The sequence below is a fragment of the Ursus arctos genome, unplaced genomic scaffold, assembly GCF_023065955.2.
Source record: "Ursus arctos isolate Adak ecotype North America unplaced genomic scaffold, UrsArc2.0 scaffold_26, whole genome shotgun sequence".
NCBI classification, from domain to species: Eukaryota; Metazoa; Chordata; class Mammalia; order Carnivora; family Ursidae; genus Ursus; species Ursus arctos.
In genome coordinates this window covers 6,540,649-6,564,726 of record NW_026622941.1, presented here as the reverse complement: position 1 = coordinate 6,564,726, position 24,078 = coordinate 6,540,649, and the positions used below count along the sequence as shown (strand labels likewise).

Sequence of the window (24,078 nt, the reverse complement as noted above, 5' to 3'; positions counted from 1 at the left end):
TATTACTGGGTGCATGTGTAGGAAGTGCATTCTATATTTCTGCTAAGAAAATGTATCTGCAAGATCAAACCAAAATGATTTTTGGAGCATGTGTCATGTTTTCCTTACCCAGTACCAGTAAGGATTATGGGTTCACTGTGCAACTATTTCCGAGACCTTACGATAGAGGCTTGTCTTTGGTTCCGTAATAAGGAACAAGACATAATGCCTCCCTCAAGAAGTCTAGATGGAGGAGATGAGCAAGGAAGCAAGCAATTAAACTCTAGCTTTCATAATTTATGATAGTGTAACTGCAAGGACCTCTGAGAGCCCCGAAGAAGGAGGAATGCACCTAACCCAGACCTGGGTATTGCGGGGGAGCTTCAAGGGGGCTAAACCCTGAAGGTCAAACAGTACAAGGTTGGCCAGACTGATGCTCTTGTCAGCGCTCCTCCTTCACACGACCAAGCCGGCCTGGCTGGTGAGTGGGGTGGGAGGAGTGCTGGGAGGACTGGAAGGGAGCCTCAAGTGGTGAAGGAGGTTGGGGAGAGCAAGGCCTTCCAGGTAGATGGGCTCCTTGGTGCCCGGTGGTGGCAGCTGGCGTGGCAGATAAGCTCTGAGGGGTGAGGCGGGAAGAGAATACAGAAGCCAGACCAAGAAGAGCGTGGTGGTCTTTGGAGGTGTGTGGACTCCCTCTTAGGGTGGTGGGGAGCCACAGGAAGCAGGGATGAGAGCATACTTGTCATTGGTGTTCTCTCTGGCTGCAGTGTGAAGACCAGTGGGTTACATTTGAAATAAAGAGATGCTTGAAAGCACTCTGCAGTGTAAGCAGGTGTCCAGGGAGCAGGGTCAGGCTATTATCTAGATACAACGTATCACAGAGGTGTCCTTTGGGGCTACCTTTTCCTAGATAGATAACAATTGTTGACGGACATCTCTGCCTCAGTGGGTCATACTCATTGCATGCTGTGTGAACTGGCTGGCTCACCAGAGTCTCAGGGGTTTTGGAGGGGTGGCATAACATACTGATGTCGTTATAAGCCAGGAATCGTCAGTGGCTGTAAGAGATAGAAATGAAGGAGAATGAGACAGAGAGAGAGAGGAGGGGGAGGGAGAGGGAGGGACAGATAGGGTGGGGGAGGGAGGGGGAGAAGGAGAGAGAGCTCTGTAGCTAGCCCCAGAGCCAGTGCTTAAAACTGCTTCTGTGGTGGGAAATGAAAAGTTTGCCCTGATTTTCTGGCAAACAGTTTTGGGAACTCGATGACCCCTCTTATTCTTAGCTTTCAGTGACCTCTGGAGATAAATGTGGTCAAATAAAACTGAGGTCTTGGGCTCCAACCCAGCCTCGCCAGGGATAGAGGTATCTTAAAAATAGCAATAAAAGTTAGGACAAGTCTCCAGCTGCCCATTTGAGATGCATTCCCAGCATTTTTGGAGCAACGTTTGCTTCAGTGCTCTCACTGCGCTGGCGGGGCTGCTCCGTGAACAGCCCAGTGACGTCAGTCTGCGGGCACGAGCAGTGGCTATTGATGGCGTGGAAGGGCTACCATGTCCTGGAGGGCGGACGGTGGCCCAGGATCCTGGCTCCACTGGAAGGGAGTGGAGAGGTCAGCAGGGGAGGGCCTGGCCAGGGATCTGCGTCCTGGAGTCGGGGAGCCTGCCTGGGCATGGTCAACCCAATGGGTCTGCTGGGGAGTGCAGAGAATCCTTGGGTGGTTCCTGCCGTGTTTCTCTGCAGGGCCTGAGTTCTTTCATATCCCAAGGTCACGTGAAAAGTCTTTGAAGAGGCGAGTTCTCTCCAGTCCATGGCCGTCTCTCATCTGCTCCTCGCTGAATCCAGAGGGAGAGTCAGCTTTTCCGGGTGTTGCCTTTCCTGATCTTTATCGACCGCTGGATTAACGTGGTTCTCGTTAGTTCCTAATTACCTGTGCTGTTTTCCCTTGTTAAAGGCCAATTTCAGAAGGCAGTTGGAAGTAGCTCAGATGGTATGAAAATATCGTATATAATTGTGTTTAGCATTATTATGACATTCATTTCCATTGGGACTATTAAAACAATTTTTCTTTAACATACCACTGTTTGGAGTTGAGAAATGTATTTACTCACTGATTCATAATGTAACTAAAACCTCATTTTTGGAAAAAGCCGTCCCTGATGGTTGATGACTAACTCCTCAGTTTGTTACTTCGGCACCCTTCCTGCCCACGGCGATTTTGGCTGATGGAATCGTGGCGGATGTCCCTGTCACTGTCACTGGCCACCCCTGCAAGTGAGGATGGGAGGGGAGCATCTGTGCTGGGAGTCTAGCTTCCCCCTCCACACCTCAGTGTCCCATCTATAAAAATGGGGACTTGGAATGAAGAATCTCCAAAGATTCTTTTCTGCTTCTTTCTTTAAAAAATGTAATATTTCATGATACATGTAACATACTAAAAATTCTAAACATTACGGGCAGCCTCTCTGACTGTCCCACGTCTGCCTTACCCTCTGCCCGCTCCTAGGCACCACCCCAATAGTACTCATGGCAAAACATTTATGCGTGTCTTTCTCAGACTGTCTTCCGTGTGTTAACACCAAGTGAGCTCATAGAACCTTTATGGGGTTTCATGGCTTTGTTTTATAATAATGAAATATATTTCAAATTAATGAGAACCTATTTCTTTAGGTAGTGTATAAATTCAACTCCATGTGATTTTTCATAGTGTTAGAACAATTTAGATATAAAGTGATTTAAAGCTAAAATATAATGATGATTTTTGTACCAGTTTCACTTACTGTGTATGAGTCTGTCTCAGTTAACACTATAATTTTGCTCCTCAAAGCTTAGTATAAAAATGTGTTTGGGTCCACTGAATATTGCCATTAATTTTATCCTGTTGAAATTATGATTTTTTTTATCATAAAAGCAATTCTGTATATGTATGTATATATACAAAAGGAAAAGACTTTCTTCATAGTCCTCGCCCTAGTCATTCTCTCCCAGAAGAAACCATTGTGTTTATTCTCTGTGGAAGCCTCCAGAAATCACAGTCACATGCATTGTCTTATTTAATTTTCACTGTGCTTTCCTTTAACATTTAATGTATGGGCACGCGCATATTTATTTATGGTCGGTGGGAGAGAGCTGGAGCACTTCTGTGTTTTACTAGCTCCATTTTACAGATTAGAATGCTGAGGTTCAGAGATGAGAAACGGGTTTCTCAGGGTCTTAAGCTAGTAAGTGACAGAGGCCACTCCCAGTGCACACTTGCTTTTTAAACACTCTAGTGGTTTTGTAATTATAAGCCTCTCATTATTACGAGACTCAAGGGCACTCTCAAAATTAATATTAAGGCTCAAAGAGAATGAAGAGAGCTTTGGCGGGGTGTTGATGAGATCTAGGAAAGGCTCCTAAAATCACACCTCTGAACTTAAATCCCAGCGAGCAGGTGCAGGAAGTGACCAGATGTGGGGGTTCACCCAGTGCTTGGCCACTCAGTGAGACTTTGGGAGAACCACACTCCTTCAACCAGGAGGAAGCATCTGGTTTTGGAAGGCCTTTGAGCTGCTAGAATGGAGCAGAAGTTCTACCTCCCACTGGCCTGAGGCTTACCTATTTTGGGCCATTTACATGGACACAGATCCTGGGAGAAGCCCCTGGCCGTTGTGGTGATGGCTAACTCTGACTCACATCAGCATGAGTGGAAACTTAGAGCACCTGTGCCGGGTGCTCAGAAACCCCCCTCAAATGGCAGGAGGCACTGGGAGCAGGGGTATGCGTGCTCTGTCCTCTTCACAGGAGAGGTGTCAGCTACCTCCAGGCAAAGGAGAAAGAAGAGCTACTGTTTATTGGGCACATATCTGATAGGTTGGGTGGTATGCTCTTCATTAACATTTCCTCTTCATTACATCACTGAATGTTGAGGCCATTTTATAGCCCAGCACTTTGGCCATCAGAACATCGGGTAACTTTCTAGAGGACATGGAACCAAAGTGGTAGAGGTTGCATCAAGCCCTCACCTGGTGACTCCAAAGCCCACATTTTTGCCAGTGCTATGCACTGGGCTTAGAAGCCAAATAGACCTGGCTGACAGCCGTCACCGTCGTGGACACAATTAAGTCCATTGGTCACTCATCTTTTTTTTTTTTTTTGAAGATTTTATTAATTTATTTGACAGAGAGAAAGAGAGAGAGAGAGACAGAGCACAAGCAGGGGGAGGGGCAGGCAGAAGGAGAAGCAGGCTCCCCGCTGAGCAAGGAGCCTGATGTGGGTCTTGATTCCAGGACCCCAAGATCATGACCTGAGCTGAAGGCAGGTGCTTAACTGACTGAGCCACCAGGCGCCCCAGTCACTATCTTTTGTGGCCATTTCTAGTCTTAAAGATAATTGTCTCTTTGTTTAAGTAGTGTCTTCTTGTTACTCAGTGAAAACATTTGATAAGCTTGACTTCTCAGTATGACACTTGAAAAAAATGATGAAATCTGAACTTATATTGGAATGTAAGCAACCAATCCGTTCCTGGTGGTCAGAGGCTTACGGGAATAATATTTTTCAAACTATGAGTCATTGTTCATGAAAGGGTTAGGAAATCACCTTAGTGGGTCATGATCAGCATTTTAAAGATGAGAATAGGGTAAGACAGGAGAGGATAAAATCAGAAAATACTGGGGCATCGCACACGGCAAGGATGTGATTTTTCTTTGCAGTGATGTCTACTTACATGTGCGTTAATGGAAAATGATTTCTTACTACTGTAGGTCACAGTTCTTTTTAAAAGTTAGCTTCAGAAACGGAAATACGAACAGATGCATTATTCATTAAATTGTGCATTGTTCTTTCTGTGGGTAGTTTGTCCTGTAGTTCCAACCAGAGCGACCTATAGCCCATTGGCATGGGGGTGTTTTCAAGTAAAGCTTTCTGGAAATATCTGTGTTAATCTTTCCTCAGATCTTTGATTCAATGGACGTGTTTGTTAGATTTTAAAAATATTTTGGACACTCAGGGTGGGCAAAGGGACATTTCCAAAAGCTGTGGTGAGTTAGTATCAGAGATGGGACCAGAATTAGAATATTTATGGATTCTTTTCAGACTGGGACAAAGAGGGGTGAGTGGTGGCTCCTAGAGCAAGGCCAGTGAGCAGCTGTTCCTTCATAGATGGAGCGAGAGCACAAGAGAAACAGACTTCGATTGTAGCAGGAGGTATGGGGCTGGACCTGGGGAAGGGTGTCCCCATGGTACAGAGTGGGCATATGTGCTGCACCGGTCCTCCTGAGGTCTTTAGAGGAGATAAATCCCCTTTTGCCATGGGGTCCTTTGCGGGGCAGCTGGAGGGCAAAGAGCCTGAGCTTTTTCCCACCCCAAGGTGTCCCTCTCCGTTTAGCCATGCTCTCCCTCTCTCCTGTTAGCAAGCCTAATCTGGAGCTGGCCGTGCTTCTGTCCTCAGCCACGGACGGACATGCAGAATCCCGTGGTGTTTTGCTGGGCTGCAGTTAGCTTTGCTTTTCATCCGGATGTCAAAGCAAGGCTGCGACAGCTGTGAACAGCTGTTGGAAGGTGGGGTGGGGGAGGGGCGGCTCCTGGCCCCCGCCCAGCCCTAGCCGACTGCTTACTGTCCACCTCTGGTTGTCTGTCTGCTGCTGACTCTGTGGATCTGCCTTTTTCCTCCTGTCTGTGTGCACCTCTTTTCGTCTTCCTCTTTGTTCCTTCTCTTCTTCCTGCATCTTTCCGTGGACAGTTGGAAGCCACCATGCTTTTACCTGGACCTTTTAGGGCAGCTGGCTCATTCCAGGTGGGGAAGGAATGAAAGCACCCATTTCTGGGGCGCCTGGGTGACTCAGTCCATTAAGCATCCGACTCTTGATTTCGGCTCAGGTCATGATCTCAGGGTGGTGGGATCGAGCCCCGAGTTGGGCTCTGTGCTCGGTGGGGAGTCTGGTTGAGACTCTCTCTCTCCCTCTGCCCCTCCCCTCTCACTGTCTCTCAAGTAAATAAATAAATCTTAAAAAAAACACAAACAAACAAAAAAACGCCCATTTCTGAGTCCCCCACCTCAGACCGCAGCTATTGGCAAGATGCTTTGTGACGGTAGAGGAAAGGCCTGCTTTCAGCCAGACTTGGATTCTCTACTTAACTCCAGTCCTTGCTGCTACGAGAGAGACCTGGGCAAGTAACTGACCCTCTCTGAGCCTCAGTGTCCCTCTATATTCTATGGGGATATCGGTGCCTGCCGGAAGATGCTATGGAGATTAAGTGGGAAAACTTCCAGAAAAGCTCCTTGCTCAGGGATTGGCATGTATTGCATGTTCAGTATAGGTTGTTGGCCTTCTTAGCCCCTCCTCAGACAGTCCCCACCCTGCCTTCCTCGGCAGCCGTGCGCCCCACTCGGTGGCCTGACGCCACCCCACTCCTTCCCCCAGGGCTTATTGTGCTTTGACTAAGCATCAAAGATCTGTTGAATTCCATGGAGAAAACAGTTCCATGAAGGGTCATAATTTTTCTGATACCAGCTCTTGTCACTTTTCCAGGCTTAGAAAAAAGTGAGTCTGAAAAAAATGAGCCTTTTTTTTTTTAGAGGGAGGGAGGAATGGAGGGGAGGGAGAGAATCTCAAGCACAGTCCCTGTCTAGCACGAAGCGGGGCTGGATCTCACCATCCTGAGATCATGACCTGAGCCAAAATCAAGAGTCAGACGCTTAGCCGACTGAGCCACCCATTTGCCCCGAAAATGAGCGGTTTTTAACATGAGTCATCACAGAATGGGGGTGAAAAGGCGGCAGTGAGGAAAATCTCTCCATGGGTCTGAGAAAGGGACGTGAGCTCATGTCACGCACTGATATTTTGTTTCTTAAGTCACGTGGACAGATCATAAACGTGGTCAGTAGAAGAGAATACTGACCAACCATCACTCTTACCACCATTCCCCCAAATTCACTCATCCTTGCGCTTGGTTTGAGTCAGCCTTCCTTGGAGTGCAAGAATGCAGCCACCTCTATGGCTGTGGTCCCAAAGCAGCCAGCCAGGAAGGAAGCCGGGGGTTGTCCAGGGGCACCTGTGTCTTCCCTGAGCCCACGGGCTGCTGAGAACTGTCCAAATTTTCTGGACATTACCCTCCCATCTTGAGCTTATGGGTCAGTGGGGCCACCATGGACCCCCTATGCTGGGCTCCTCTCATGATTCCTGGGCTCTTCTGGAAGAAGAATCCAGACACCAGAGGAAGCCGTGGGGGATGTTAGAGAATAGGGAAAAGGCATTTCCAGGCCAACACTGGGTTTTTTTTAGGACTTTGATCCTTTTATTCCAGGGACACTTGTTGGTGGGGCTGTGAATTCCTCCCTCCCCGCTCTCTGCTAATTCCCAAGTGTGGGAGCCAGGAGCTTGCCTGCTGTTCTGATCCTTGAGGATCAGAAGCACCCCTTCCCTCCTCTCTTCCCAGTCTTAACGCTACATTTCTCTCTGGGCAGGTTTAAGGATTACCGAGAGCCACCGTGGGCCCCGAACCCATATGAGTTTTCCAAACAGTACTGGGCCATTCTGTCTGCCCGTCTGGCTTTTGTCATCATCTTCCAGGTGAGTTGTTCGGATAGGGAGTAGAATCCAGGCTGCAGGAGTAAAGACAGCCGTGTCTCCTCACCTGCCCCTCCACTCCATGTTTTCATGGCACTGTGACACTGGGGTCTCCGCAAGTGGCAGGCAGAAGCCAGTGCCTCCCCAGAGGAGTCAGGAAGCACTCTTGAGAGGACCTCCATTAATGGATAGATTTGCAGAAAGAGAATAGAACGCAGAGTAAGGTTACAGGACATATGTGGGATAAGATGCAGGGTGGAGATAGATTCCCTTTTAGACCTAAGACAAGAAAGGAAGCAAGAAGAACAGTGGGGACCAGAGTCTCAACCCTAATGCCAACAAACAGCCCCGCCTGGTCTCCGCAGCTCAAGAAAGGGCTCGAGTTCTGAACTGTTCTTCTAGCTCTCGGCTGGCTCCCTCCTTTGTTAGCGTGCTCCAGCCCTTGAGACATCTGGCGCGGAGGGCCCCCGGAGCCATCCGGCCATGCCTCCATGGATGAATAGCAAACTCGAGCCCCTGATCGCTATCTCTGACAATAGCCGTAGCTCGGGTTGCATGGCTGAGATCCGTGGGTGTGCGGCCCCAGTTCCCACTTGGGGTCCTGCCGCCCCTTCAAGCGGGGCTGGAGCAAGAGCCCAGATCCTTTTCTCTTCCACTCCCTCAGGCTTTTGTATTCCCTGAAGGCAGATCTCTGGGGGGCTCTAAGATATCCTGCCCTGACCCTAGCCCAGGAAGTGGAGAAGCCCATCGACTAGTCTTTCACCTAAAGAAGACAGCCATTCTTCCTCCAGGGAGATGGGGCGATGGATTTGCAAAACTCCCCCCTGCAGGCATCCCCTGGCTTTCGCACAGGTCACATGTAATACTCAACCCCATATAAGTTGGTTTAAGAGGAGAAAGTGACTTGAAGCAGTTCTAGAGCATGGAAGGCACCCAGGAGCCTCTGGAAGCAGCAGCTGGTCCCCTGGCCCTCCCCTGGGCTGTAGGTGTGAGGGAGGTTCAAGGTCATGGTGGGAATAGGTTTGGAGCCTGGAAGACAGCTGTGCCCTAAAGATCTCATCCCAGGCTCCATCGCTGTCCCTGGATCTCAGAGTGAACGTGTGATTGGCAGGCAAAGAAGGCCACAACTGGGGGAGCGAACTGGGCAGAGCGTGGCTTGGGGAACTGGGTGGGAACCAGGTTATAAAAGGAGCTGTCATATATTGGTGCGTGCTGGCTCTGTTGTGATGTATTCACCACTTCAGTGGAAAATGCTGCAGGGCAAGGGAGTCCTGTGCTACCTGTGTCTGCAAGAGTGGGGATGGGACTTAGCAGGTGGAAGAAGGAAGCCAATTACAAGTGTGCCCAGAAGCTTAGAATGGAGAAGGGGGAGCTAGAGGCGGGGGCCCTAGACGGGCTGGTGTGACCGGCTTAGCGGGATGGAAGAGAGAGTGGAATTGGGTGAGGGTGAGGTTGGCTGAGGCCAGAATTCAGTGCAGAAACCAAAGGTCCATCTCTGATTTGGAGGACAGAGGGCAGACTGGAAGCAAGAGAGGAGCAGCTGGCTCAGGGAAAGCCCTGGAGAGGCCAGCGGGCCCTGCGCCCACTTCCCAGGGAGCTCCGGAGCAGGGCGCCTGGGGGCTGAGAGGCCAGGCGGGAAGGACAGGAGGGAGAAAGCAGTAGCTGACACTTCTCAAGCCCTGCCCCGTGTGAGGTATTGACTGATTTCACCCTCACGCCTGGGGGCGGGTGGGGGGGTGGGTACTGTTACTGCTGCACTTTCTATATGGGGATATTGCGGGGCTCCTCTGCTCATTGGCTCAGACCCTGCTAGTAAGTAGCAGAGCCAGGTGAGCACGGCGGCGTCCTGCTCCTGGGCCTGTGCTCACCACAGCCACTGCCCCCACCTCGGCACCACACTGCCCGCCCCACTGCCGAGACCGCTGCTCTGATGAGACAGGGGTGACCAGGGGTGCCCTGGTGTCCCAGGGGGCTGGGCCTCTCCTCTCAACCCCTCTCCCTGGCTTTTGGCAGAACCTCGTGATGTTCCTGAGTGTCCTTGTGGACTGGATGATTCCAGACATCCCCACGGACATCAGCGACCAGATCAAGAAAGAGAAGAGCTTGTTGGTGGACTTCTTCCTGAAAGAGGAGCATGAGAAACTCAAGCTGATGGACGAGCCGGCCCAGAGGAGCCTGGGAGGGGGGCATCGCAGCAGGAGCCGGGCGCCCAGCTCAGCACCGTCGGGCCGGAGTCAGCCAGGCAGCATCGCTTCCTCTGGTTCTCAGCACACGAACGTGTGAGCGAGCCAGCCCCGAGGTGGGCCGCCGCAGCAGCCAGGGACCTCACAGAGCGGGGCTGTGCACCAGCGCGGGCGTGGTGGCCGGCGTTTGCCGGGGTCTGGCCTGACGGGGTCTCGGAAAGGTGTGCGTGTGCAGAGAGAGAGGTTAGAGTGAGCGAGAGAATGAGCATGGGCAGGAAGAGAAATGGGGCTGCTTCTCAGAAACTTCAAGCTTAAGTTTCTTTTAGGTCCTCTTTGTATCCTTTGGGGGGCTTGGTACCCTATTTTGAGTCACTTGGTGAAAGAACTGGGTGTCTCTACCCCAGAGCTCCCAGGCGCCACGAGCCTTCCCTGTGTTCCCTCAGGCGTCCTCTCTCAAGTGGCCACAGGCTGGGAGAGAAGCGAGCCCCCATCCTGAGGGATCCCTCTCCCCTTCCCACCATCTCCCTGAGCAGACCCCTCGGAGTCACTTGCATCTGGGGCTGTCATGGCCCCACTGCGTGCAAATTAAGTCACAGGGCTGATTGCTGTGGCCACTGGACTTGATGGTGAGTGGCAGAGGTCCAAACCCGGGCTTGTCTCCAGTTCATGTCACGGGATGCTTTGAGCTTGTGCAGCTAACCATCACTTTACGCAGGTTCGGATTTAAAGTCATAAAATAAATGGAAACGTTCTTTGTAAAGTTACGTCTCCTTGTCTTTGGTTCTCTCTCTTTCTGTCGCTTCCTACCAACATTTATTGAGCACCTAGTACATCCCAGATACTGTTCTCAGATGAGACATGGAGCAGAGTACAAGAGAGAAGATCTCTGTCTCACAGAGCTTCCTTTCTGCGGAGAGACAGACAGGAAGCTGGTGAATGTATAGGATTTCAGCTAGTCATAAGGGCTAAGGAGAAATACAAGGGATAAAGGTGAAAGCAGGGGAGGTAACAGGCTTACCATTTTACATATGAATTAACGTCAAGCCCAAGGTCGTTCAAAGGTTACATCTTTCCTCCCAGAGCCTGGGTTGGGGTGGGGAGTGTGTGTGAGATTTTCAAGTATAGTTGGAAGCAAAGGCCAGACACAGTTCATCACTGTCTTTCGCACACCTCAACCTGCTGTACAGAAACCAGTTACACGGTCCTGTTCCTCAGGACCCGGCCCCGGTTCCTCCCGGGCCAGTCTGACGAGAGTACAACTCAGCGTCTGGAGGGCAGCTTCGAGGAGGGCCTCGCCCCAGAGGATGAGTGTTCTCAGGTTCCAGCGCACCTGGGGGTCGGAGGGCCCATGAGCACTGGCCGCTCACCCTGGCTTCTGCTGCCTCCTGGCCAGGGGAAGGATCGCACTGCCGCCAGCTCTTGCTCTGGAAAGTGGTCCCTTCTTTTATGGGGACACCAGGGCATAGATACAGCGTTAGTGGGAGCAGCAGGCCAGGCTGTCCCATGCACTCACGTACTGGCAGCCCTACAGTACATCTTAACCACATCACGCCTTCCGGTTCACGCTCAGCACATGAGCCCAGATGCAAGCTCCAGTATTATCAAAACAAAACACTGCAGTGCCTTACAACAGGCTTCAGCTAACTTGGGGAGAGGGGAGTGGCCGACCAGGAGTGTTAATGACATGGAGATGCCAGGCCCATAAAAAGGACGCTCTCCCCAGGAACAAGTCCTACCAGGGTGGGCGGAGTTGCCGCGGCGGTCCACACTGGGGGTCAGGGGCTACCTCCAGCACCAATACCCAGAGGAACCCACCTCTCTTCTTTTTTTCAAGTAAACTTTTTTATATGATCACAGAGATGCCACTTGCACCCCACGAGTCAGATGGTCAGAAAACCAATGAAGAAGAAAGCAAATCACCCACAGTCCCCCCAATTTTGGATCAACATCACCAATTGCTGTGTTTCCTTCCAGACTCTCGTTCCCTCTCAAATGCATCGTACTTTCAGTTACAAGGCTGAGGTATATGTTGTCTTGCTGTTTCTACTTCGTGTATCTCAACCATCCTTTTATCCCATAAATTTCAGTTCAGTTTTGAATCTTACTCAAAACTGCGTACCAACCACCTACACGTGTCAGGCTCTGGATCAGGCACTTGGGATACATGACTCGACACAATGATTCCACCCCCAGGAGCTTACGTTCCTGTGGGTGAGTCAGGAAGACATCATGAACAATGAAAATAAACTATATGGTATGTTAGAAGGTATGAAATGCTATGGAGAAAAAGTCGAGCAAGCTAGAGGGGATTAGTAGTGGGAGTAGGAGCTCCATTCTATTTCCTTTGCACAATGGGCCTTTTGCTTTGTTTTTTTCCTGCCCCGCTCAGTCCTGTTAAGGGATTGGAGATCGGGTGTGGAAGCCTGGGGTGGCCGGAGCTCACGCCCGAGGGACTAGGTCAGACGGCGCCTCTTGGGGAAATCTAGGTGGAGAGGAAGGGAGATTTCATCTGCCCAGATATAGGTTCCCACCCTGAAAGGATTCTGTTTTCTCCCTTTCTCCCACTACAAGTGAATTAGGAATTCTGTGATTTGCCCCCACCCCCAGGCTCAGATCATCTCAGTAGCACCCCCATTACCAGCAGGACCGCCAGACATGCCTAGCGTCATCCCAGCAACTGGGATTTAGGCTCCGTAAGAACTTCCCAAACGATTTGTTAAGCTGGGTAGAGAGGTGGTAGGTGCAGTCCTAACTTAAAACAAACAATAAAATCTTCTTTGAGCTCTTTAAGGAAATAATAAATTATTTTTTTTGCATTTTACAATGAATTTTGACATTTCACTATAAAATGCAAAAAAAAAAATTGTGAACAAACATCTGGAACACTGAAGAAAGGAAAAAATACCACTCCTTTTCCTATGCCCTTTCTCCAGAAATAGTAACAGTTACTGTTTGGGTTTATTTTGAGTTCATTCGTGTTCTCGTGGTGTGTGTGCGGTCACCTACCTTGGTCTGTAATACCATCTATTTTGTTTCATCATACAAGTAATATGTACTCATTGAAGAAGATTTAGAAAATGCAGAAAAAGTAAAACATAAATAAAACAGTTGAAATCATCTCAGTTTTTACCTCCAAGAGAAACAGCCATGAGCACCAGGTGGAGAGTTTGGTGACCAACAGTATTTACCACAGGGTTCATCAGTTTTTCCTTATTTAGAATAAAAAGAAATGGAATCCATTTGATGGCTGATTTAAATAAATAATCTTAATGGCTGTTTCCTTGATGCGCTCATTGTAAAGAAAAGAGGGTAGAATAAAAGGTGACTTCCCTTCCCATTTCCCCCTCTCACAGCCTCTTCAGAGCAGCCCTGTCTGGAACAACCCTGCTTGGGAAAATAAATGGTGCTTTTCTCAGTGAGGATTTCTTTCCTTCCTTCCTCCCTCCCCTCCTCCTCCTCCTTCCCCTCCCCTCCCTTCCCCTCCCCTCCTCTCCCTTCCGCTCTCCCTCCTTCCCTCCTTCCTTCCTTCCTTCCTTCCTTCCTTCCTTCCTTCCTTCCTTCCATTTTCAGCTTTAGTGAAAGGTATAATTGAGGTATAATTGACAAAAAAATTGTAAGATATTTAAAGTGTACAGCATGGTGATTTGATACATGTATACATTATAAGAGGACTCCTCTCATTGTTAATTTTTTTTGCTCTCTATAGGAGATACACATTTTCTCTTCTCAAATTTTATTTAAATTTTAGTTAACATACAGTGTAATATTGGTTTCACTGAGTGATTCATCACTTACATATAATACCCAATGCTCATCACAGCTGCCCTCCTTAATGCCCATCACCCATCTAGCTCATCCCCCACCCACCTCCCCTGCAGCAACCCTCACTTTGTTCTCTGTCATTAAGAGTCTCTTATGGTTTGCTTCCCTCTCTCTCTCCTTTTCCCCCCTTCCCATGTGTTCATCTGTTTTCTTTCTTAAATTCCACATATGAGTGAAATCATTCTTTTTGAGAGCTGAGTAATATTCCATTGTATATATATATACCGCATCTTCTTTATCCATTTACAAGTTGATGGACATTTGGGATCTTCCATAATTTGACTATCATAGATAATGCTGCTATAAACATCGGGGTGCACGTGCCCCTTTAAATCTGTATTTTTGTATCCTTTGGGTAAATCCCTAGTGGTGCAATTGCTGGGTCTTAGGGTAGTTCTATTTTTAACTTTTTGAGGAACCTCCATACTGTTTTCCAGAGTGGCTGCCTCAGCGAGGATTTTAAAGATGCAGAAAACCATCATCAACTGCTTCTCAAATGGCTGTTATTTTGCCATATCAAACTTTGCTTTTCTGCGAGATGAATGAAAGTCTTTTGGTTTGCTGAGCCACCCAGCACAAGGTTCTAGCCTTGTTTAGTGACTAGCCCGTGTTAAGAAAGACAGGGGGGACGCTTACCAAGTGCTCTTCTAGGCCGCCATAAATTGTGGTAGGAGATTCTGCCAGGCTGTGGAAGGCATTTCTAGAAGCGAGAACAAGAATGAGATGGAAAAACTCAGGGATCAGTCTTTGATCCCATTGTTGCTTGAAATATGTAGTCAAACAGGGTCTGGGGTTAAAAATAAATGAGGAAAACACTCCTGTCTTTTCATTTTGTTACAGTGTTCCCTTAGTTGGCCAGAGTATGCCTTTGGGAAAAATGTTTTTTAACGATGTGGTGTTAATGGGTCCCTGCGGGACTTAGGCGCTCACCCCCTTGCTGCTGATGGTCACAGTTGGAAGCCCCCCTCAGAGCTGCTGGAAGTGGAAGAGGGCTGCCTGGACCAGGGCCACTCCTTGCTTGGGGGCTGCCTCTCATCTCTGCAGGGGCATGAGGCCCACTGGCTCAATTCTGGATAATTCTAAGGGTTACCTCAGGCCCAAAGCTCCATGTGCAATTGGCTGAAACGTATTGCAGCCCAGCTCTTCCCCCTGCCCCATTCTGCTCACCTGGCTCTCCCCTAGGAGTCCTTCTGGAGCACACGTCCCAGTCAACCCCCTATAGGCCAGGCATGCAGCTCCCCATCCCAGAGTCTGCTTCCCAGAGAACCTGACCCAAGACACAACACACGGGGCATTTGCTTTTGTTGGAAAGATGACTTGACTGGATTTACCTTTCTTGGGTCGCCAATCCTTACTTTCCAAATGTTGTGGCTCTGGGGATTGATGCATGTTCTTCCAGGGCTTCCAAGGAAAAACCTCTGGAATAAGCCTGATCGATGTTCCTTTGAATGTTGCCTTTTTCCAATCCTGGCTTGGTATTAGTAGGATTTTAAAATGTATTCTTGGAATTCAAACATTTCAATGGAATGTGTCTTGATGTGCGTTTCTTTTATTTAATATGCCTGAAATGAGGTGATCACCTTGTCTGCATATTCACTCCTTTCTCAGCTCCGGAAGGTACTCTTCCAGAGGACTCGAGTATAGGCATCCCAACTGTTTTGATTACTTTAAGGAAACACTGAAGTTGTGGGTTTGTTTTTTGGTTTTTTATCCTCATATCCACCTTTTTTTTTCGGAGCACATGTCTCCCTGTCCCGATCAACTATATTTCAGGAATTTGCCCTTCCCAGAGTTCCACATTCCTTTTTTCTCTGCCCTCTCTTGTTGGAAACAATACATCTATAATCGCCAATAAATTATTGGAGCAGTTTCAAAGCTCTCACTTGTAAGATCCTCCATGGATAACCTGGAAGAAAGGTGATTTCTCCTAACCCCCCATAACCCTACTCTTCTGAACTCCCTGTGTTATTAATGGCCTTACCTTTACCTGGTGTAGGTACTTCCCAAGATACGCTCCCTGCTAGTAAATGAAGAGGTTGGACCAAGCAAGCATCAACATCCATTCCTGTGCAGACACGTACAGTTCTACAGGTTAACTACGGTCCCGCAAACATGAAGAGTGTGGTCAGTCTTAACTTCCACGTTGCCATTCTACTCATCTTTTGCAACCCAGGCCCTGGCCAGCTGTGTCTCCGATATTCTCACCAAATTTAGCCCAGGGAAGAGTTGCTGGAGTTTCTACTCTTGCCCCAACCCACAGTGGTATCTGATCTGCTCAGCCACAGCAGAGGGCGCCAGAGAGCAGAACCCGCCCTTGAAGGCTTAGCCACTCATTCTGGAAGACAAAGCAGATGTTTCCTCAGAACGCAGCCTTCTTTGCACATCTGGCTAGCCTCCTGCTCCCCATCTCTCTTCTCTACAGCAGGGAGTGGCAGTGCGCCCCAAACCAGACCCCTCCCAAACCAGGCTAGAAGACAGACGTCTCATCAGGACTCTTGCCCAGACGCGGTGGAACCCACTTATTCTCCCGCCCCTCCCATGGTGCATGCAGCTTTATCTGCAGAAAGGAAGTGCAAGGCGAAAGCCAGATGGGAATTCAAAAAGACAGCTCTACATATGAGTTCAGGAACCTTCACGTTTTATCGCCCCACCTTTGTCTCACTTCCTGTCTGTCTAAGAGCAAGGAGCTGAGGACTGAGGCTTCCAAGCCAAGATGTCTTCCTCAATTAGGGGAGTGAAGCCATAGGCCCTAAGGGAAGGAGGCAGACTTTTGACATGGATCCCACATCATAACCTGCTCCTAGTTTTCTCCCAGCATGATGGACTCTGGTTGGCCTGCATCTAATTCTTCAGAGAGTATGTGTCAACTTCTATCAAGAACCACATCTGCTGGGTCTGAGCGAGGCTGCAAGTTGAGAAACAGATGAGGCCCTGAGAACAGGCCTCTTCAACCCTTTTCTATGGGCCACGTTCCTACTCCACTCAGAAACCTTTCTCAGTATCGGCCTTAACAACTTTGAATTTGGTTTTCTTAGCTGCCGACCTCTGTCTTCACTGTACTGACTCCACCCGTCTCTTTTGATTGCTCACTGTCTTGTCACAGGGCAAGTTTTTTTTTCTCTTAATTATCTTCTCAATGGCTCCCACCGCCTTCCAGAAAGCCTCCTGAAACTCCACTCTAGGTCTATGGGCAGCGTACGTAGAGCGCTTTTCAATATCATTATGTCCAAAGTAGGTAGTATTATTAACATGGTCAGGTCCTGGCTTTGTGGAGCCAGAAGCTCCTACAATTTTAGGGAGGCTCTTTAAGACAAAACACCCCAAATTATAAAATAAAATCAGATACAAAAATGAATATTTAGCATGAAAATAAAAGTTCCAAATATAATTTTAGGCAAAATCCATTAAAAAATAGTTTTATTTTTTTAATGAATGGACTCACTCACCTTTGTATTACAATACTGTTCCCTCCACATCTTCAGTCCTGTGCTCTTGGATTCCTTTCCATAACCATGTTTTCAATTAAGAAAGAGAAAGGTAATTCATTCTTTCCCCTAGCCAAGTTGATCAACATTTGCTTTATGTTTCTTTTCTGTTTGTTTTCGGCAGACCCTGCCGCAGGCTTATTTGTACAAATAACACAGGAGGACACCATTCCTGTGCAGATAGATGCCCAGGGGTCACCCCAGTCCTTCTGTCCTCACGCTTCTACACTGGAGCCTTTGTGGTGGCCTGGACACCAGCATGTTTCCCGAGCTTGCAGGCAAGCGATGTAGGTAAGTCCATTGAACCTATGGTTGCTGCCCTTGCGATCTTGGGCTTGACCTCCCTGGGCTTGACGAGGGCCTTGATAGCCTCAGCACGTGCACTTTCTGGCCTTGGTGTTGCTGGCTTGCGTCTCGTCCAGGCCCTTCTTGCTGTGCTTCTTGGCAAAGCGCATGTTCCCTGGGAACTTGAGTCCTCCCCGTTAAGAAATTCATATCTTTGTGGTGGGGCTTCCTGATGCCATTTCTGTGCCGTTTTCATGAGGTTGTGCGTGCTGTGGTTCTTGGACTTGGCTGTGTCTACACTGAAGCTCGTGGCTCCCGAAGCGCCTCGGGCTGTGCTTTTTATTTCTGATGGAAAATATAGAAGCTTAGGAAGTTTCTTTCAGGTCCTTGGCTTGTTGTTGGTGATTGCGTCTGACTGTTCAGATGATTGTCAAATTTGGGAAAGCTTCTCTCAAGTTTCTTTCACATATAAGCTCCAAGATATGAAAGAATTTTCCATACATTTGAAAAGCAGTTTTGCCTCCACTTTCCGTATATCCTGGGCTCCCGTGGGAGGAGCTTCCCTGTAAAGCTGCCTCTTCTCATTGGCCCCATTTTCGTTGTCACTGGAACTGACGCTACGAGGACTTCAGCCCCTGGGGTGCAAACTCCAGCCCGTGTTTCTTTGCCATCAGGACACCTCCCTCAGAAGCCCACTGGCCCTGGGTGCTCTGCCTGAGGCCCCTGGAGTGACATAGTGGTAGTGACAGTGATGACAGTCCCTGGGAGCCAGGTGCTGTGCCAAGAACTGTCCCCTCGTCGCCTCGCTGAATCCTCATAACCTCCTGTGAAGCATCTTTCTGCCCCATTCGGCACTTAACCAGATGAGCCTCACCACCGACTCGCACGGCAGCCCCTCTCTTTCCTACTAATCACTTGGGCGCCCACATCATTTTGAACAAAACTGGAGCGAGAGGCCACGGATGTCTGCTACCTTTGATTTCTCCACGTTCCCAGGGTGTACTCCATCCAAGGTGGTCTTCGGGGGCCCCTTGAAGAAATGGCAGGGGAGAATTCCGTCCTCTTTGGCTAATGCCACGCGGGGCACCATTGGGGACGTTTGCCACTCCACATGAGCACCCTGGCTGGACAAGACTTCTGATCATAACAAAGTCATGCCCCACACTTGGGCTCCAATGTATGGCCTCGCTGTGCTGGAAGGCCTGGGTCCCCAACAGCTTCTGGCCTTACCACCTATGCACTAGGTTCAGCCCTTCCCCAAGAACAGCCAGATCTTTGTATTAAGTCAGGCTCACCAGCCTGGATACCCCTTTCATACAGGGACATGCCCTCTGAGGCCCTGGGGTCTTCCTAGCCACACTGATCCACTCTGATAAATGACGCTTTGGGATTTTCCATTGGGGGTTTCAGAGTGTCCAGAAAAATCTTCCTTCCAGACCAAGCTGAGTCTAAGGGTTTGCCTCTTGAAGGCCACAGAAGCTCCTAGTCTCCCTCCACTCCAGGGAATCCTTTGTTACAAAGAAGGAAGTCTCTGTGTCAGCCTTCACTGAATCCAGAGCCTCTGGTCTGACCTGGCTAAGATGGTGTGGGGTCATGGCAGGGGATTCGGACACTCTGTCACATGCAGATGCAGAACCTGAGGCTCAGAGAAGCTCTGCCTCTCCTCAAGAGACCAAAGCGACGAAGTGACCGAGCCAGAATGAACTGCAGTCTGCCTCCTCCCAGAGCCTCTGCTCATAACCATTCATTGGAAAAAGCGAAAAGGCACATTGCTCAGCTGTGTGTGGATAAAGCCTTTGTGGGGACAGCGTCTCATATGATGCTGAGACAATGCACTTACTGGAAAATGCACTCTGTTTTGGAGCTGGACTTGGTTCTAGTAGCCACTCTCCTGGTTAGGCAAGCTCCAGCTTCTCTGAGCTCTTCCTCTCTCTGGAGCATGGAGAGGATACCTGCCCTGCCTCCTTCTCAGGGCTGTCCTTGGTAGGCCACCGAGCATGAGATCAGTGTGAAGGAGTGGTATTAGAACAAACACGTACATTTCTCAGAAGACAAGCATTATCATCAATGGCTAAGACAAATGTATGCCCGCTTTAAGATCCACTGCTAGAGACAGTTGTGGCCAACAGTAAATCTAAAGTCCAGGCGTGGCCGTTCCGAGAGGATGGCACAGATGCCAGGAAATGGAGTCCTTGCGTGCTGGAATGATCTCTGCAGAGTACCCAGCAGTGCCTGGTTAGCATTCTTGACATCAGCACGTTTGCTAAACTCCATTTTGGCCTGGGTTTCCCGATGAGTAAACTATTGAGGAAGACCTCAAAGGCAATGTCACTGCCCAACATTCACTAGAATTATTGTCTTCCCTCCCCACTTCTGTTAATGTGCCTTGGCTTTTAAAACAAATGCCTTGCTCTGACGTCGAGTAAGTATGTCGTGGTTTTTTAAAAACATTGCACCAAGTCCATTAAAAACATATCAAGTGATACCCAAGTATAAGCTTCAGTCACTAGACCATGATTTTCAGAAAATGCATTAATCTAAACTAATTTTTCATGGTTTTTGTGGTTTCCTCGAGTGGTCTTTATAAATGTCTACTAAAGAAAAGAGAGTTTATTGTGGGAGCAGGGTAGACTTCTGGATTGAAATGCTTCATCATCAAGACTGAAATGCCCTCAGAAGAAAACTCTCTTTTCTACTGATCTTTGGATGAGTACTCATAGCATCACGGCTCATGGAGAATCCAAGATGGTGACTCCGGTTATACCTGTTGGGGGTGCTGTTGGGGGTGCTGTTGGGGGTGCTGCATGGAGGCTATTATTTTCCAGGATCTCGGAGTCAGAAAACACCAAAGGACCTTCAGAGAGCTGGCAGCCAGGAATGGGCTTTCTGAAAAGTATCTTCCATCTGTCAGTGAATGTCTATAGTCTTGAATCTATTTTCAGTAAGGGCAGAAATGAAGACTCAGGTGCCCCCTGAAGAGCACCCCCTCACGTGAGAATTTACACTGGAAAGATATTACATAGCCATTTCTCTACCCCTTACAGGTGGGGCATGTGGGCAGCGGCATGTTGTTTGGAAAGCAAGGGGTCAGATAAAAGCATGTCTCACTGGCAAAGAGATTTTTAAAAACAGAAGATATTTCTGTTTCTTTATAGATTACCCATTTTGTTCTTTTTTTTTTTTTTTTTTTAGAGAGAGAGAGCGTGCACATGCAAGGGGATGGGGGAGGGGCAGAGGGAGAGGGAAAAAGGAAAAGAGAGAATTTTAAGCACTTTGCACACTCAGCACAGAGCCCGACTCGGGGCTTGATCTCACGATTCTGAGATCATGACCTGAGCTGAAATCAAGAGTCAGACACTTCACCAACTGAGCCACCCAGGTGCTCAGAAGATTAAGCACTTTGAAAAGAGCTTTAAAGCCACTATTAACATACGAGGGGATTAAAGTAGGGAGGGATCAGAAAGTATTTACAGAGTGTGTCAGGTAATGGACAACATGAGGTTTACCAGTTCCTTAAATTCCTACAACAACAGAGGCTACATAGCTTCATGAGTATCTAACTGGACTCATCCAGTTACTCGATCCCTACTGTTTGAGCAGGAGCACCGCTCCAGACTGGCTGTGGCTCCCCGCCGCCTAAACCTCCTCTTTGCCCATGATTGGACAGGGTGCCCGGCCCTGGTCTGACCTTTCTCCTCGCCTGTGCCATCGTCACTGGGCTGAGATCCCTGCCCTCACCTCGGTTCTCATGTCCAGGGATCCTCCTGCAAGCTCTCATCAGCCTTGTCCCTTGTCCCTGGGTGTGCCCTTCCATGACGCTTCTTAGGACAGGTCGGGAGACTCCTGGTCCACTGCGGTCATGCCCACTGAGCCCAGCCTTAGAGTTCCACCAATTCCTTCGACAAACACTTTACTATTACCTCCCTCATTCTGCAAAGGGAATTATGCATGCATTGTGGGTCTGGGATGGGAAAGGGGTCGGATATGTAGGTATGTAACAACCACTCATTAGGACTATGTTGGACCAGGCACATCAGAGTTATTATCTGTAATCCTCACGAAGACCCATAACAATAATCCCATTTTATGGGTAAACACCTGGTGCTCTAAGACACTCTCTGATTCACTTAAGGACATCTAGCAAATACTCTCATGAGCCATAACTGAAACCCACTTCTGTCTTAGAGGCTATGCTGCCATCAGTGTTTTCTCCAGGCTTTCCCCCCATTATTTCATGATATAAACTCTCTACTTTGGCCAAACCCATCTGCTGTTATCTCTTCCATATTCCCATGTTCCTTTCCTGGGCTTTTGCTACATCTGGAATGCTCATTTCTGGTGTGCTGCCAGAAAACCCATGGTTTTACACCTGACCTTTGGTTCCCACTCAAGGCTGCACACACCAAAGGGCCAGCCTTTTCTCTGCACTGTTTTTCAAACTGTCCTCTCTCCCACCCCCAGCTCCTCACTCTTCTATCACGAAACCCCGCAACTGGGCTTGCGTGCCACAGGCCTCATGTGAGCACACTCACCCCGTGGAAAAGTGTGTTCGGCTCACCCATGGGCTTGACTTCCCTTAAGGAAAATGAGCAGATGTGCATCATCTCTAGGATCCAGAGCCTGGCGCAGTCCCTGGACACCTAGTCTGCACTCCATAAAGGTGGGTTGCTGCAAGGCAGGAGGGAGGTAAGGAGCAAGGTGGGGCTGGAGGACCTGCCACACTAGGTGTTTACAAGGTGGTCGGCCTTGAGGCTTTCACTGGAAAACAACACTGCCCCACCACTGAGCTCTCCACAGAGAACCAGAGCTGATAGCTCATGGACACGCCAGCAACGCTAGATTGAGGACTAAAATATTCAAATAATTTTCTGCTAGATTATAAATAGCCATTGCCCACCCCTCTCCAGCCCAAGTTCTACTCCCAAGTGTACCCGCGGGCCACCCCAGCTACTCCCTGGAGGGCCCCTTCTTCTCCCTATGATCCTGGAAGTAAATAGGGGAGTGCTGCTGATCACACCACGAGGACCTCAGGACTCTCTAGTCCTCCAGGCTGTTCCAAATATCTTTTCATAAAAGTACCAATTCCTGGGTGCCTAGTCCTGGAAATCACATCGATTTCCACTTGCCCTCCATCTCCCCCCAACCCAGAAACTCCTCTTTGGCAACATCCAATCATCGTTGGAATTTGCTCAGGTACCCTGAGTGCAATTTGCTCCCTCTTGCCTGCAGGCTCCTAAGTCCCTGCAGGTGGCCAACATAAACAAACCTGGAGGAATTCGCCTGAGTTCATTCCAAAGGAAACAAGCTGGGTAGCTGCCTACCTTTGCCTTGGCTCCACAACATAAGTGAAATCCAAGATGGGGAAAACCTTTGGCGTCTATCAAGTTGGCTTCTCTGTGGAAATCTTATCAAGAAATGTTGGCCCTTCCAGATTTCCTGAGGAGACTGTAGCAAAGGCAAAGGTTTGTGTGTCTCCAATTCTTCGGGTCCTTCCTCTGCCCCCTCAGATCCTAGGCTCTTCCTAAAGGAAGAGGTAATTATCATTTTTAATCTGCTCTGAGGATATGTATTAATCACAGCTGGCCCAGTGTCACATCCCCAAAGCCCTGGAGAGTCTCCGCCTTTATTATGTTCTAGTGAATGTACTCTGAGCCAGTTGGCATCCTTTCTGAGGGCTACTAAGTGGCTAAGATGCATCTGCATTCAAGACAACTTATGTTTTCTCAACACCAGATAATAGATTTAAACACGAAGTAACCCATTTTAATGAACACCTGCTATCTTCTCCATGCAATAAATCTTTTGCCGGACAGAGAGGACAGTGCTCACTTTATTCTCCCTGCTGACACTTAATTCATTTCCTTCCCCTCTCTCCCTCCTGCTGAGAAAGGGCTCCCAGACGCTAAAATGTGCCAGACTCTGGCCTGGTTGGTGGTGACATGACTCAGACACACACCGATAATTCCTGTGGCTTGTGGATTCCTCTGGAGGTCACCTCCTTCATCCCCTTGCCTCCAGGCCAGGAACCATATCAAACTCATCCCAGACTGGTATGCCAAAGACCAAATGGGCCAACGAGCTCCGGGCCTGGAACAAATTAGTCTAAGATGAAAGGAAACCATGTTCCAGGAAAGAGAGAATGGCAACTAGAGCAGATAATACAGACCAGCCTCTGGTACCATATTGCCAAAGGCCGTGGTGGCCAACCTCAGGCTGGTGTCATTACAGCCTCAGTGAATGTGAGAACGGTGTACAGAACATTGGAGAGGGGGCAAAAGTTAATGATATAGAACTTAAATTCAGACTTTATTGACTCAAAATCATTTTTGAGAGATGGAATTCCACAGCTACCATAAATTGCACTGGTGGCATGGGCTGGCTTTCGGGGTCCAGAGGGGAATAATGCTGTGCCAGCTTCCCGGGGTTCACATCCCACAGCTTCATGAAACACAGAAATCTTTTTTCGCTTAAGGCCTCTGCCCTTGAGATTCCTGTGCCTGAGATTCTCACATCCCTTGCCCCCTTACATTATTCAAGTCACTACTCAAACTCTTCCTTCCTCAGAGAGGCCTTCCTTGACCACTGTGCATCCAGACACTTAGGGGTATACTGCTGATATATTCCACACTTGGGAGGACAGACCCACAGAAGAGGACATGGAGCCCTGGGAGTGGGCTTGGGGTGATTTAGTCAGAAAATCCTGGGGTCTTGAATATCAGCAAAGTGGTCTAAAAGGGGGCACTCCTCACTGCATGGGGAGGCAGACAAAGTGCGTGGCTGGC

General features: G+C 48.8%; 1 protein-coding gene across 2 annotated transcripts in view; it reads left to right on the top strand.

The window, feature by feature from the left end:
- ANO2 (anoctamin 2) overlaps nt 1–10,464 on the top strand; it is a 340,386-nt gene extending 329,922 nt beyond the window's left edge. For both annotated transcript variants that reach the window (XM_044385290.3, XM_057319039.1), the window contains 2 exons: nt 7,419–7,524; nt 9,535–10,464. In XM_044385290.3, coding sequence (XP_044241225.3) covers nt 7,419–7,524; nt 9,535–9,804 — 376 coding nt within the window. In that variant the 3' untranslated portion in view covers nt 9,805–10,464. The remainder of the gene's footprint in view (nt 1–7,418; nt 7,525–9,534) is intronic.
- Nucleotides 10,465–24,078: the final 13,614 nt, after the last annotated feature.